The 14,675-nt window shown below is 44.3% G+C and overlaps 1 protein-coding gene across 1 annotated transcript in view; it reads right to left on the bottom strand.

The window, feature by feature from the left end:
- Sorl1 (sortilin related receptor 1) overlaps positions 1–14,675 on the bottom strand; it is a 189,418-nt gene that overhangs the window by 52,666 nt on the left and 122,077 nt on the right. Inside the window, exons 24-27 of the mRNA XM_008826021.1 lie at positions 11,801–11,923; positions 8,328–8,447; positions 2,281–2,406; positions 947–1,054 (exon numbers count right to left, since the gene is read on the bottom strand). Of these exons, the coding sequence (XP_008824243.1) occupies positions 947–1,054; positions 2,281–2,406; positions 8,328–8,447; positions 11,801–11,923 (477 nt within the window). The remainder of the gene's footprint in view (positions 1–946; positions 1,055–2,280; positions 2,407–8,327; positions 8,448–11,800; positions 11,924–14,675) is intronic.

Here is a 14,675-nt window from a genome sequence, read left to right as displayed (position 1 = left end):
CACTGGCTATATCCAATGCAACTTCATTCAGAATAACTGGTGACAGGATGGGAATTGAGCCACAGGCCAGTCTGCCACATCTATCCTAATACATTTGCTCTTGAAATACAGGGACAATTTTGCCTAAAGGCCAGGTTGCCACACCTGCACTAACACATGCTCTGTCCACCTAGACTATACATGAGAATCACTTGGCCTACAGTAAAAAAGAAAAATCTCAACATCCAAGCCACATTCTAGACTAAATAACTCAGAATGTCTGGGGGTGGGGTGTTGCCCAGACACTGGGGCTTTTAAAATTCACCAGATATTTCCAATGCTCTCCACAGATGTGCACCATTGACTGAGACAATTATTTCAGGATTGAAAATAGAATGGAAATTGGAACAGGAGAGACGGCTCAGTGGTTAAGAGCATTGGCTGCTCTTGCAGAGGATCAGGGGTTGATTACCAACACCCACATGGCAGCTAACAACCATTCATAACTCCAGTTCCAGGGGATCTGACACCCTCTTCTGGCCTCCATGGGCATTGCACAACACAGGTGCACTTACACACATGCAAGTAATACACTCATAGACATAAAATAAAAATAGTAAATAAAATATTTTAAAGAAAATGGAATGAAAAGGGTCATTTGGCCTAAAATATTCCCCAAGTGATAATCAGCAACATTAATAAAACCAGTCAAGCAGGGACAGAGTGTCCAATTGAAAACAATTGGTAGGTGGATAGTATACATGGCAACCAAATGGTAACACGTGACTAAGTATGAGCTAACCCTGCATTCACCCCGCTCCTCTCCCTGCTCCCCTTCCTGTTCTGTCTACTCACACCTTTCCTTCTTGCCTAATCAGCCTCTAGGTCAAACAGTCAGGAACTAACTGGTTGAATCCTACCCCTCAGTAAGTGAATAAATGACTACCAGCACAGGAAATGGACTCACCACAGTGCTGTTCGTCTGAGCCGTCTGAGCAGTCATGTAAACCATCACAATGCTTGCTGGATGGGATGCAAGTGCCATTTGGGCAGTGGAATCCATTGCACTTTTTCTCTGAAATTCAATTCAATCAAAGAATGACAAAGGAAAAAACAGGCAGGTTCTCACACACGTCGGCAGGGTGCAAATCTGTAACACCTCTGAGGCAATTTATCAATAGCTAGCAAAGTTACAAATGTGTGTGTGTGTGTGTATATATATAGGGAGAAAACAAGGAGTTTTCCCCATCACCAGAAACTGATGAATCAGAAGTGAGAACTAAAAAGATCCGAAGATGGGCTGGAGAGATGGCTCAGCAGTTAGGAGCACTGGCTGCTCCTGCAGAGGACTCAGGTTTGGTTCCCAGCACCCACATAGTGGCTAACAGCCATGGAGAGGATCCGATGCCTTCTTCTGATCTCCATGGGTATTGTATGACACAGGTGCCCTTACATATATGTAGGCAATACACTTGTGTACATAAAAGTAATAAAGAAAATATTAAAAATATAACAAATGAACAAAATTACATCCTGAACTTACTGTAAGCACAAGTATTACAACACTTCGTGATAGGTCAAAAAGCTTACTACATGGAGAGGACTGTTCAATAAATGACTGAATACTGGAATACAAGATTACTATAAAGAATTTGAAGAAGTGCTCTGTGAAAACTTTCATTCTAGATACTCAGCTATGTGAAAAATCAAGGTACAAAATAACACCCACGGCATATTATTTTTATACACTAGGACAAGAACACAGAGTACACTTCAATACACAGAGATGCTATGCTAACAACAGGGATGTGTTCTGAGCATTCAGGAGGTGGTGGTAGGTGGACCTCTGTGAGATCGAGGCCAGTCTGGTCTACATAGTGAGTTCTAGGCCAGTTGGGGCTACAGGGATAAAAGACAAAAACAAAAAACAAAAAAAACACAACTCATACAAAGTGACTATGCTTCTTGATACAAATGCTTACTACAGGAAATACATGTATATGGAAAGACACTATTTTAAATCTTGTAACATGAAAGAAGACTGTATAATGACAGATATAATGACATGTACACAGTAACTACACCTATGCAAATTCGTGTGTGTGTGTGTGTGTGTGTGCATGCACGTGCATGTATATGGGTGTGTTAGATGGCCTGAGAAGAATCGCCAGTATACTCCATGAGTCAGGACAAACAGAAGGTATAGGAGAACAGGATTTTAGCTCCTGGCCTATCTGCTACCCCTCCCTGAATGGCAAACCCAGGGGAAGGGCCTGGTGGGGGCGGGGCATTTGCATTTACCACAGGTGACTGGATCCTCATCAGAACCATCCTGGCAATCTGCATCACCATCACAGGCCCACCGCTGGGGTATGCAGTGCCCATTGCGGCACTGGAAGTTGGAGGCCTCACAGGTGTGATAAATGGCTGTCAACAGAGAAGATGACACAGTCATTCTTCCTTTTTTCCGCTCCTACATCAACTCCTCCCTCCCTCCCCAAAGTTCTGTGCTAGATACTAAGGTAGGAACTGCTCTGTTTCCCTTTGACAAATCAGGCACCTCGAGCTGACCCTGAAGTACAAGCAGTTCTCTCTTAGCAACAGGAGACAGAATACCAGGGAGCCACTAAGAGTTGGGAGGCATCAGATAATGGAAGCACTCAGACACAGAGGAACATTTGGCAACCAAGGAGTACTCAGAGGCTGAAGAGGACTCAGAGATCAGGGAGCACAAGCTTCCTCTACCAACATCTACCAGGCAATACTATATAGCACAGTGTCCACCATAATTCCTTAAAAAAAGAAAAAAGGAATCAGCAGCTAGTGAAACAGAGTCACTGTCAAAAAGGTGTGCCTCATTTGTACACATGGGCCAAGGTCACTTCAAAGGCATTCAGGAACATCTCTATGGGCAGTGACTCCAGTCTGCAGGTTCTACAGAATCTCATAAAAGCCAGTAGACAGGCTTACACCCCTGTGTAAAAGAGCTGTTTTTCAGCTGGGCGTGATGGCACACGCCTTTAATCCCAGCACTTGGGAGGCAGAGGCAAGTGGATCTCTGTGAGTTCATGGCCAGCCTGGTCTACATAGTGAGTTCCAGGACAGCTGGGGCTACAGGGAGACCCTGTCTCAAAAAGACCGAAAAAAAAAAAAAAAAAAAAAGAGCTGTTTCTCACAACAACTGATGAAGTATTTGTTTCCTTTCAGAAAATCAGCTTGGAAAGATTAAGAAATGTATAGATCCTGAAGTAAGAGTCCAGGGCTGTGTAGTCTATAGCATGTGCTTTCTCTTCTACAAGTTGCTACTTGATGCTCTAACATAAGACTCCTTCCTCATTCAGATGCCATGACAGAAGAGGAAGGAGAGGATGCTCATTGCTGAAGGAAAGTCAGAGTCTATCTTGATCACAATCAACATAAAGTAATATACAGTAGCCTTCCTCTCTTATCTACAGGGGAGACGTTACATGGACATCTGGAACTTTAGATAGTACTGAGCACACATATACATTTTCTAATGCATGCATAGCTATGCATTTTAATCACAGAAGTAGTAAGAAATAAACAATAAAATAAAACAATTATAACAATATAGCATAATAAAACTCATTGAAAACTTAAATATGACTTATTTCTGGAATTTTTCCATTTGCTATTTTTAGATGACAGTTGATCATAGGTAACTATGCAAACCCACAGGTGAAAAAGCTGCTGGTACCCAGACAGGTTATCTGTTGGTTCAACTGTGTGAACAGACATCTTCACAGCAGAAGGAAATAAGACAAATAAGAACGAGTTCTTGAGAACAAGTTACAGATTTTATCCAATTGAAGTGATGGGCAGCAAGCTTTTCAAGGGCGGGGGAAACTAGTTTACAATGTCCTCTAGAATATGAGTCTATTCTTTCACAGTGGTCAGAAATACCCAGAATCTGAATCTTGAAACCACTTTAAAACAAGTAGAGATCCATTATCTGTCCTTCCATCTCTTGGAAGATCAAGGCTGTGTTCGGAGGCACATCCATATGTCTACAGGGAATTTTCAATACTTAAAAGCTTTGGCACTTAGAAGCCATTACACATCTTTTAAAAATATACTTCTCCTGATAAGAGGAATCAATGAATCGTGCATGTTACATGATTTCCTGCTCCAGTAACAGCTACTGCCTGGAATATTTTTGATTTATTGGTGTCACAAGTCTGAAAGCCTTTTACAAACTTCCTTAGCAAAAGCTTTGCTCATTTTCACAGAGCATGAAGTTGCCTAAACCTATTGCACATTAATCTACTTGTTATTCAGCCTATGTATTTCATTTTTAATTGAAAACAATTTTGAAGTGCTAGTGGGGTTTCCAAATGACAATTCTGGGAAGCATGTCTAAGATCTCCGAATTTGAGCCCAGATGCTGAGATCAGAAAGATTAATCAGTTTGCACAATTTCCCTCAAGTGGCCAGACATGCCCGGAATGTATAACATTCTCTTTTTATGGATTTTTAAAAAAATCTTCTGGGTAATTTACTAGTCCTATGATTTTGAGTGTCTGGTAAATAATGTATGCTCAAAAAAGAATATTTTAGTTATCAAGACAGAAGAGACTGACTTTAATCCAGACTATAGAATTTGGGGGACTAAAGCAATCATTTGCATGATGGGATTCACTGACACTGTGGGATTAATGGGGTCAACCATCCTGGAGATGGAGCATCAGTTTCTAACAATGGCATTACCCTACCACTTACTCTCTGACTTTGATTTTCCCTTTTCTCATCAACATCTGCTGGAAGCCCCCCATTGAAACATTAACCAAACATAAGTGGGGCAAAACAGATGAATGCTAGAGGAGCGAGGAAAAGGGCGGCCTCATTTCTTACAAAGCACTGGACTACTGGGGAGTACATGAGGGTGAAGACCTGAGAAACGCAGTTAACGACATACAACACAAGCATAATGAAAGAGAACTGAAAAAATAACGGGTAGATCTGAAAAAGAGCCAAATAGATGTTCTAGATTTTTAAAAAATAGCTCAACGGACATGTGAAACAGCAAATTAGATTTGGCTGAAAATAGAACTGAGGGACTGGAAGGTAAGTCTGAAGAAGTAACTCGGACTCTATGACAGAGTCCAGAAGAGAGTAAACAGAAAGAATGGGCAACAGGCAGTATCTAACAGCTGGCTAGGAGTAGCTGCTGGAGACTGGAGGCCTCACTGATTACAGGACTGTAAGAGCTCAGCATAGATGAAAACCATAAATCCTCAGATCTTTAAAAGAAAACAAGTCTTAAGATAAAGTAGGTGAAATTTCATAACAACAGACACTAAAGATAACTACAGAAAGGAGCCATGTTACTGTTTGAGCAGAAAGTCTGAGAGAGCACAAGAGGTCAGGAAGAAACAGAATGGGCCCATCAATATACTACAGAAAAGTACATCAACTTAGAAATAGACTCATAAGAATCCAGGACTGAGGGTTAGAGACATGTTTATATTAACAAAACCCTGAAAGACTTAGCACTCTCAGACTTCTGTTGTAAGAACCACTGAGGGGCCGTACAGGGAAGGAGCAACTGGATACAAGAAGCAAAGGTGGCTGATAAGAGTAACAGACTTACAAATAGGTTTGGTGGTTAAAGTCCTAACAATGGGGACAGGCAAGAGGGTTAAGCAGATGAAGGTGCTTGTTGCTAATCCTGACAACCTGAGTTTGATCCCTGGGATCCATATGGTGGGAGAAGAATGAACTCCTAAAAGTTGGCCTCTGACTTTCATATGTGTGTTGTGTTGTATACACACGCTACATAAAATATAATAAAAATTTTAAATAACAATGACTAGTTTTAGGCATTTATTTATTTATTCATTTTATTTATTTTGTGATGCTCAAAATAAATAAGACCCGGGGTCTCAAGCATGCTGGGCAAATGTTTCATCACTGACCTGTACTCCTAACCCCAAACTTCAGATTTTCAAAACATAAAATAAAGATACTAAGTATTTACAGTGTTTTAAAAAACCCAGTAGTTTACTAAGTATTTTAATGTTGGAATTGTGGGCAGGGATTCCAAGTGCTTGAATACCTTGGAGAGAGAAAAAATATTACAACTACAAATAAAATATGTGAAGTGAACAGCAAAACAATGAAGGGTGTGTGGAAGGGAGAAAGACCCCAGACAGACTTCAGATAGTAACATTAAGGGAGAACAAGGATTGCTTGGAGAGTGCACAAGCCAGCTGAGGCTGCCAGGAGCTGGCCCTGACTGATTTTCTTTGGCTTAACTTAATAGATCAGGAAATGACATGTCACACCCACGTCATAATGAGCTCAGAATCACCCTTAACTATTTTTGAGATGACAAGGAGAATCTTCAAAAGGATTTGAAGAACTACTGGAAAAAGGCTTCAACTGAATGGCAAAACTCAAGTTTCCTCACTGAGCCTGCCTGAAGAAAAGCAGAGATAAAACCAGGAGTTTACGACAAGCTCGCCCAAAGTGCTAATTCGTTCTGGAAGCCCGGCACCTGCTGCTGGAACCTGGGTTGGTCCGACATAGCAGTGCTAACGAGATGTGCAATCATACTCCAATTTACAAACTGAACACCCAACTGCCTCCCTCTAGTGCGATAATTAATCATCCATCTAAACTGTAAGCCTGCTCACTGCTCATGGCAGTTCCTGGACTGGCCTGGGGTTTCCTCCTCCACAGGCCATGCTTGTCCTGAAGCACTATCCTCTCTTGCAGTCTTCCCAGGCACAGACATGGAGACCACACCAAAGAAAGCAAGGGGGCCTTCTCAGGGCCCGGGTTAAGAGCATCATCACAGAGCATCCTCAGTGACTCATGGTACCAACATTCTGGAGGACTCAGTGCCAAACCGTATTGCGACTTCTACGGGAAGCTGAGAATTTGGGCAGTTTTCCATTTTAATTTCAATTTTTGACAAATTATAGTATCACAAAAGTATAAGGTAAAAGTGAAGTGTGTTTAAAGGATTTGTATTTATTCTGCCATAATCTTCCCAACTCCCTGGTCTACCCAGGGTCTCCTCAGGCCTCACAACACATACCATAACGTGTATGACCACTGCACTTCCATTCACTGAAATAATGTAGTGGAATCAGTGAACCAAGAAAAGAACCAAAACAGCATGCCTACCTTCCACCACCTAGCAATCCCCATCTGCCTACTGCCCACCACCTAGCAATCCCCATCCCTACCATCCACCACCTAGCAATCCCCAACTGCCTACCGTTCACCACCTAGTAATCCCCATCCCTACCATCCACCACCTAGCAATCCCCATCCGCCTACTATCCATCACCTAGCAATCCCCATCTGCCTACCGTCCACCACCTAGCAATCCTCATCCCTACCATCCACCACCTAGCAATCCCCGTCTGCCTACCATCCACCACCTAGCAATCCCCGTCTGTCTACCGTCTACCACCTAGCAATCCCTAGCAATCCCCATCTGCCTACTGCCCACCACCTAGCAATCCCCATCCCTACCATCCACCACGTAGCAATCCCCCATCCCTACCATCCACCACCTAGCAATCCCCATCCCTACCATCCACCACGTAGCAATCCCCGTCTCCTACCGTCCACCACCTAGCAATCCCCATCCCTACCATCCACCACCTAGCAATCCCCATCCGCCTACTATCCACCACCTAGCAATCCCCATCTGCCTACCGTCCACCACCTAGCAATCCTCATCCCTACCATCCACCACCTAGCAATCCCCATCCCTACCATCCACCACCTAGCAATCCCCATCTGCCTACCGTCCACCACCTAGCAATCCTAGTAATCCCCCCATCCACCTACTGTCCACCACCTAGCAACCCCCATCCACCTACTGTCCACCACCTAGCAATCCCCGTCTGCCTACCATCCACCACCTAGCAATCCCCATCCACCTACTATATACCACCTAGCAATCTCCATCCACTCAGGACACTTTCATGTTTATTTCTGATGAAATCTAGTCTCAAAGAAATGCAAGCACAGTTTACAAGTTAATTGTTTTGGGGAACACTCAGATGCTCCATTTGAACAATATGAACTAGTTGAGGGATACTCAGAACATGGTCCCTAGACCAACCATCAGTCTGTGGGTGGTTTGCTTCTTACTGATCCTGAAGAACTGAGATTAAGTCACAATATAAATTCCTTAGAACAGCACTGAGTGCTAATTCTAGCTCCTAATTTCTTCACACACCAATTCTGAGAAGTTCTGAACTAGCTTATTCTAATAGGCTAAGTTTCAGCAACTAAATTCCATGATCATTTAAGGGCTTAATGCTAATTAGTATGAGTGCTAATAACCAGATCTAGGTAGTACTGACCAGTACAGTTGGCTTCGTCAGACCAGTCCCTGCAGTCATTGTCCCCATCGCACACCCAGGAGGAACGGATACACATCCCCGAGCTACAATTGAATTCATCGCTGCGACACTGGTGCATCTCTGCAGGGGAGAAAGAACAGAGACGTGAGGATGAACATGCAGAATACTGCTGGAGCCAGTGCTCACAAGAGCCAGGAACAGACCCATGCCACTGATCATTCACAGACAGGGTAGACACAGAGACCTCACCAGGGGACATACATCATTGATAATCTGTAGACAGTGTGGACAGAAAGAACTCCAAACAAAGGTGTAAGGTGTAAGGTCACCTGGAATAATTCCCATCAAGCATGCTGAGCTACTGACACAACCGTGTCTGTTTATCATGGTGTTCACTTATCCTATTCCACAAATATTTCTGCATTTGCTAAGGATGAAAAGAAAGTTAGTATGCAGTGATGGAGTGAGGCCAGGGAGTAGAATTTTCAAGAAATAAAATATCCTAGAGACAGCCTGTGGTTAACAAAAAAGCAATGAAAGAGGTCAAGGCTTTTGATCACTAGGAGACACTCATCTCAAGGAAGGTGAGTTCAGTGCTGAGATTTCCAACAGGAGGAAACACAGCTCAGGACTGTCTGTGAGCAGAGCTCCAGGCATGTCTCCAGCTGTGCTCTCCAACAGGAAAGGTTCCTGGGGCCAATGGCCCAGTCCAGCTCATCAAAATATGAAAAAAAGGATTCCTATCTTTTCTAGGTCCTGGGGGAATCATGAAACCCCACTATGGCCTGAACACTGCCCCCCAAATCCATACGTGTAAAATCAGCATCAAAGCAACAGAACTAGAGGGAAGGACTTTAAAAGATGTAAGTGTGGGATCAGTGACCTCTCCGAGGCATGCTGGAGCTGTTCCCCACTTCTGCCACCCAACTGCACAAAGCAGGCAGCTTGGGGTGCCTTGACCCAGGAATTCCAGAATTCCAGGACTAGGAGAAATAAATTTCTATTGTTTATAAGTTATACAGTCTAATGTATTTTCTTTTTTAACAGAAGCCCAATAGGACAGTTCTTGAATCTCAGAAAACAGAACTGCAGGGTAGGAACATGGGAGACTAAAGGCACTTGTTGTGCAAGCCTGACTACCCAAGTTCAATCCCCAGAAACCAAGTAAAAATGGAAGGAAAAGGGCTGGAAAGATGGCCCAGCAGGTTCGATTCCCAGCTCCCATATGTCCACTAACAACCTTATGTAACTGTAGTTCTGACCTCCTTGGGCATTGCACAACACAGGTGCACTCACATACATACAGACATAACACTCATACACATAAAATGAAAATAATAAATGAAATTTTTTTAAATGGAAGGAGAGAATCAACCCCACATAGTTGTCCTCTGACCCCCACATGTGTGCCATGGCACATGCATGCATAACACAAAACAATAATAATAGTAAATATTTTTTTAAAGAAATGAAAATTTTAAAAGAGAAAGAATAGCCAAGTATGAGGTCCAGGGCAACTACCCGGGTTGCTGTCCTCAAAGACAGGTTGATAGAACATACGGTGAATGAGGTATTCCTGAGTCAGATAGTCTGAAACTTATAAAGAAGATTAGCATCAGAGAAAGAACTAAGTGGGGCCTCAACATGGCTTCAAGACCAGTGAGCAAGAATGGGCCATGAACTGAGCACAGGGATAGAGAACAGGGATGCAGAAGCTTTGAATGGTCAGTGGTGCGCCTGGCTAAGGAACCAGAGAACACTAGAGACATGGGACCATATGGGGTTCCCTCTCTGTTACAGGAAAACCACCCCCACACTTCAGCCTTCTGAGAGCGCTGCAGCAGAAATGGAGGGATAAAGGAAACCAATTCTGGATCCCTAGGCCATGACTGATGGCATTTGATGAAAGTAAATTATGGAACAACAACAAAAATCCCTGTTCCTCCTACAGCCTGGCCAGGGCACGTTCTATGTAAAAGTGGCCCTGAAGGTGTTCTACCTGTTTACTTGTGTTAAAATGGTTTATTAGCAGCCCAAGCTCCCCAAGTTTCAGTCTGGGCAAGTTAACCACATGCTCACAATAAACAAAGCAGGCCCTGTCCATGTATAAACACAGAGCCTGCCTGGTCCTGATGCTGTGGACAGACGGGAAGGCTGGCAGGACCCCAGCAACTCATCTACATGTCTGGGTCTATGTCGGGCCTCCATTCTCAATATCCTTCCAGGCAGGCCAATGGGTCTTCTAACCTGGTGAGCTATGTACACTGCATACATAATGTCTCCTTCTATGGTAAGTAGCAGCTTGGGACCAGAGCCTACTATCTAAGATAGGGTTCCTAGAACTGGCAGGGCAGTGCCACGCAACAGAAAAGGCATTACAAAAGATGAGATATGAACCCTAGCTCCCCATTCTGACATGAAATGATCCTGTCACCTTGAATAAGCTCCCTGGGGTCATTAAGGTGGACCCTAGTCAGAGTAGACCAGAGAATCCCTACCATTCATCCATGCAATGACAACACATTAATCTTCCAAAAACAACAATCTCCGCTTAGAAAACACATGCTAAACCAATGTTTATATCAGCAACCGACTTTCAACAGAGTTTATGGAATTAGATTGGTTTAAAAAAAAACACTAAATCTGTTCAGCTGAGCATAGTGGCACACATCTACAAAGCCAGCATTCAGGAGGCCAAGGCAGGAGGATCTGCTGTTCCAGGCTACCCTGGGCTACATAGTGAGACCTTGTCTCAAAAAGAAAAAGGGAAATAAAGTGTCACAAAGGCATTCTCACTAAGAGGTAGGGGCCAAGACTCTATAGTTACAAAGAGTTCAATCCCCACAAGGTGGAAAGAGAGAACTGACTCCACAGAGTTGTCCTCTGACCTACACACACACGAGAGAGAGAGAGAGAGAGAGAGAGAGAGAGAGAGAGACTGGGAGGGAGGGAGGGAGGGAGGGGGAGGGAAAGAGAGAGAGAAGCATGGCATACATGTGCCCACATACACATCACGGACATACAAAATAATAATAAATAAAATGAAAAATAAAGAACCCTGAATTCACTCAAAAACCCTACATCCTGGCTTTCACATTTCACTTATAGAATCTAAGAGACAAAACAGGATCCACTTTTCAGACTGGAAAACAAAGGCTAATCAAAGAACAGGTAAGTGACAGGAGACTGAGACCAGACCCCATCTTTTCTGACCAAGAATAAAAGTGTCCCATTAGCTCTGGATCAAATGTTTCCAGAGGAACAGAGTTCACATGAAAAACAGTACAGAAGCTCTATAACACCTAAACAGAGGAACAAGGTGACTCAGCCCTGCCATGTGGGTGGAGATGTTCATACGGCCAGAAGATGCTAGATCGTAGAATGGCCATCAGAAAATCTCTACTACCAATCCATCCCACTGACTAGCACAGCCCAGGAACACCACAAGGCCCCTCCCCAGAACATCCCCTTACCACAATGACTCTCATCACTGTTGTCTCCACAGTCATCCTCAAGGTCGCACTTGTAGGAGAGTGGGATACAAGTCCCTGACTCCTGGCATCGGAACTGAGTGTCTGCGTCACAGACGGTGGTGGCTAAAGGGGGGAAAGAGAGAACACTTTATCAGGCCTAGGTCATTCCTCACCCCATCCTCCTACAAATTTCCCACCAGAATACCAGTTAAACAGTAGAAAGCCAGGCATTGTGGCATACACCTTTAATCTCAGCACTAGGAGGCAGAGGCAGGCAGGCAGATGGCTGTGTGATCACAGCCAGTGTGTGAGCATCTGGGGCTACATAGTGAGACCCTGTCTCCAAAAAAAAAAAAAAAGCAGAGGGAGGCAGTCTTTAGTTATAGTGACAAGAATTAAACCCAGTCTTCATGGAAAAAATTAATTCCATAAGAAACTGAAACTTGCATCCAAGAGAGGTACAGGCATGTCTTTCAAGGACAGTTGCAGATAGAAATAAGACCTCAAAAGTGAGATACTGCCATACAGCATGGAGAGGGATCCAGGGCTGGATCACCTCCTAAGGTTCCTTCTAGATGTGAAGGAGTCTTCCTAAATGTGTATGAGGGATCCAGGGCTGGATCACCTCCTAAGGTTCCTTCTAGATGTGAAGGAGGAGTCTTCCTAAATGTGTAGGTCTTTAGTTATAGTGACAAGAATTAAACCCAGTCTTCATGGAAAAAATTAATTCCATAAGAAACTGAAACTTGCATCCAAGAGAGGTACAGGCATGTCTTTCAAGGACAGTTGCAGATAGAAATAAGACCTCAAAAGTGAGATACTGCCATACAGCATGGAGAGGGATCCAGGGCTGGATCACCTCCTAAGGTTCCTTCTAGATGTGAAGGAGTCTTCCTAAATGTGTATAGTCTACAGTATTTGAAGGCTGATGGGGAGGGGGAGGAGTCAAACCCTGGCTTTATCTCTTTTTCAGGTAATTAGTTTTAACCTCCCTAAGCCTGTTTCTCTGGAGTAAAATGAAGGCAACTGTGCCACTTACCAGCAGTCAGAAAGACTAGCTTTGGATCTGGATCCTCCCATTTCATCTTACTGAATCTCACTCTACTGGTGTCTCCCTCCCCTCCATCACCCCTGGAGATAACCTCTACATGGTAGATTATGGAGATCTGTAAGAGCACAGGATTAGGGCCAGAGCCTATGGAGCAGAATGTAGAGCTCATAGACTCTGAACAAGTGTCTTTTCTCTCCCTCATTGGGCCTCATACTCTTTGGCATAGGGATGGCTACAGAAATAGATTTCCTTTCCTTTAAACATCATCTTGGCTGGTCCATAGCCTGGGGCCCAGAGAAAGGCCCTCCAGGAGGGGTGTGGAAGGAAGGCTGCTTTCTTAAACAGCTGAGGGACTGGTACAAAGAGCAGAACAGAATCCTGGGGCAGGAGGGTGGAGATGCAGGATGAACTGAAAGCCAACAGGCAACACTGCTGTTAGCTGTCCCAGCAGCACTTATTTGAGGTTCCATTTCTTCTCTGTAATTGAGCTCCTGGTAGGAGGCGGGCAATGAATGCAAAATGACAAGACTGCAGGGGATTCACGTCAAAACCCAAGTGTCTGACATCCACCCAGCTGGAGGAGTCTGTTTAACAAAGAAGGAGATGACTGACAACATCTCTCCCAAGTTGCCTGCACCCTCCTGCTTCTCTTCTCTGGCAGCTGACAGGGTAGCCCCTGTGTCATAACACTCTTGTCACGCCTGCCCTGTCCTGTAACCTTGTGTGTTGCTACTCCTTGAGAAGGAGATGTCTGTGAGGGACAGGTACATCCCTTCTGCTTGGGTCCTGAGAGAGGGGTTTCAAATCTCCCCACTCTTCATCACTTTACCCCTCACATCTGACATGTGGGTCCCTAACCAAATAGGTCCCGGGAGGAGGGAGACAACAGAAATCAGGTCTAGTGGGTGGTACATAGGACACTCAACCCCAGCTGACATCCACACCAACCACAGGAGGGTATATTTCACCCAGAGTAGGGGCTTGATCAAGCTGTGTGGAAAGCTGTGACTGGCCACAGGGCTGATGCTGGGAGAGAACAGTGCCGAGGCCTCCGTCCACCTCCACAAACATAGAAGTCATGATTTCTCCCCACATATGGAACCCATATGTGATCCTAAGCCCAGGGGTACAGGAAGGGCATGCTGCCCCATGTCCCTAGCTACCACACAAGGTCATCCAGCTCGTATCTCTTTGCTTCTGCTACGCCTAATCATGTCTGAGCAGTTTCTTTCCAGCATGCTATTTCTAAGAAGCACTTTGCTCCCCATGTCTATGTGGAATAATTCCCTTCTAGTACCTTCTTCATGTGCTTGATAATATTTACTCATGCTTTGGAGGAGCTTTAGCTGTTCTCCCACAAACATCACACCCTCCTGCAAGTTGGGCAGATATGAAAAGCAATATTGCTCACATTCTCATTCATATTCTCTCTCTCTCTCTCTCTCCCTCTCTCTCTCTCCCTCCCCCCCCTTAACAAAGGCTCAAGCCTTTCCCAATCTGCCATTCAGAACACTCCTTTCCCTGAATGTGAAAGGCATCCACTGAGGCCAAGGAAAATCGAGGGTTTAAGGGGTTCATACCTAAACTCGTACAAAACAAAAGGCGCAGGGCATGATATTGGAAGGCCCAAGTGAACCTAACAAGTTAGGCTAGATACAAGTTAGATCATCTTGTTACACCGTTACCTCTGTGAGTGTGTGTGTGTGTGTGTGTGTGTGTGTGTGTGTGTGTGTGTGTGTGTGTGCGCATGCTTTGAAAGATAGGTCTCTAAATTGCTCTCTGGCTTCTCTGTTTACTGTCTCTCTCTCTCATCATATTCATTTT

The sequence above is a fragment of the Nannospalax galili genome, unplaced genomic scaffold (genome assembly GCF_000622305.1).
Source record: "Nannospalax galili isolate Female #2095 unplaced genomic scaffold, S.galili_v1.0 scaffold229, whole genome shotgun sequence".
NCBI classification, from domain to species: domain Eukaryota; kingdom Metazoa; phylum Chordata; class Mammalia; order Rodentia; family Spalacidae; genus Nannospalax; species Nannospalax galili.
Note: the sequence above shows the minus strand (reverse complement) of the source record. Positions and strands in the feature narration are given on the sequence as shown.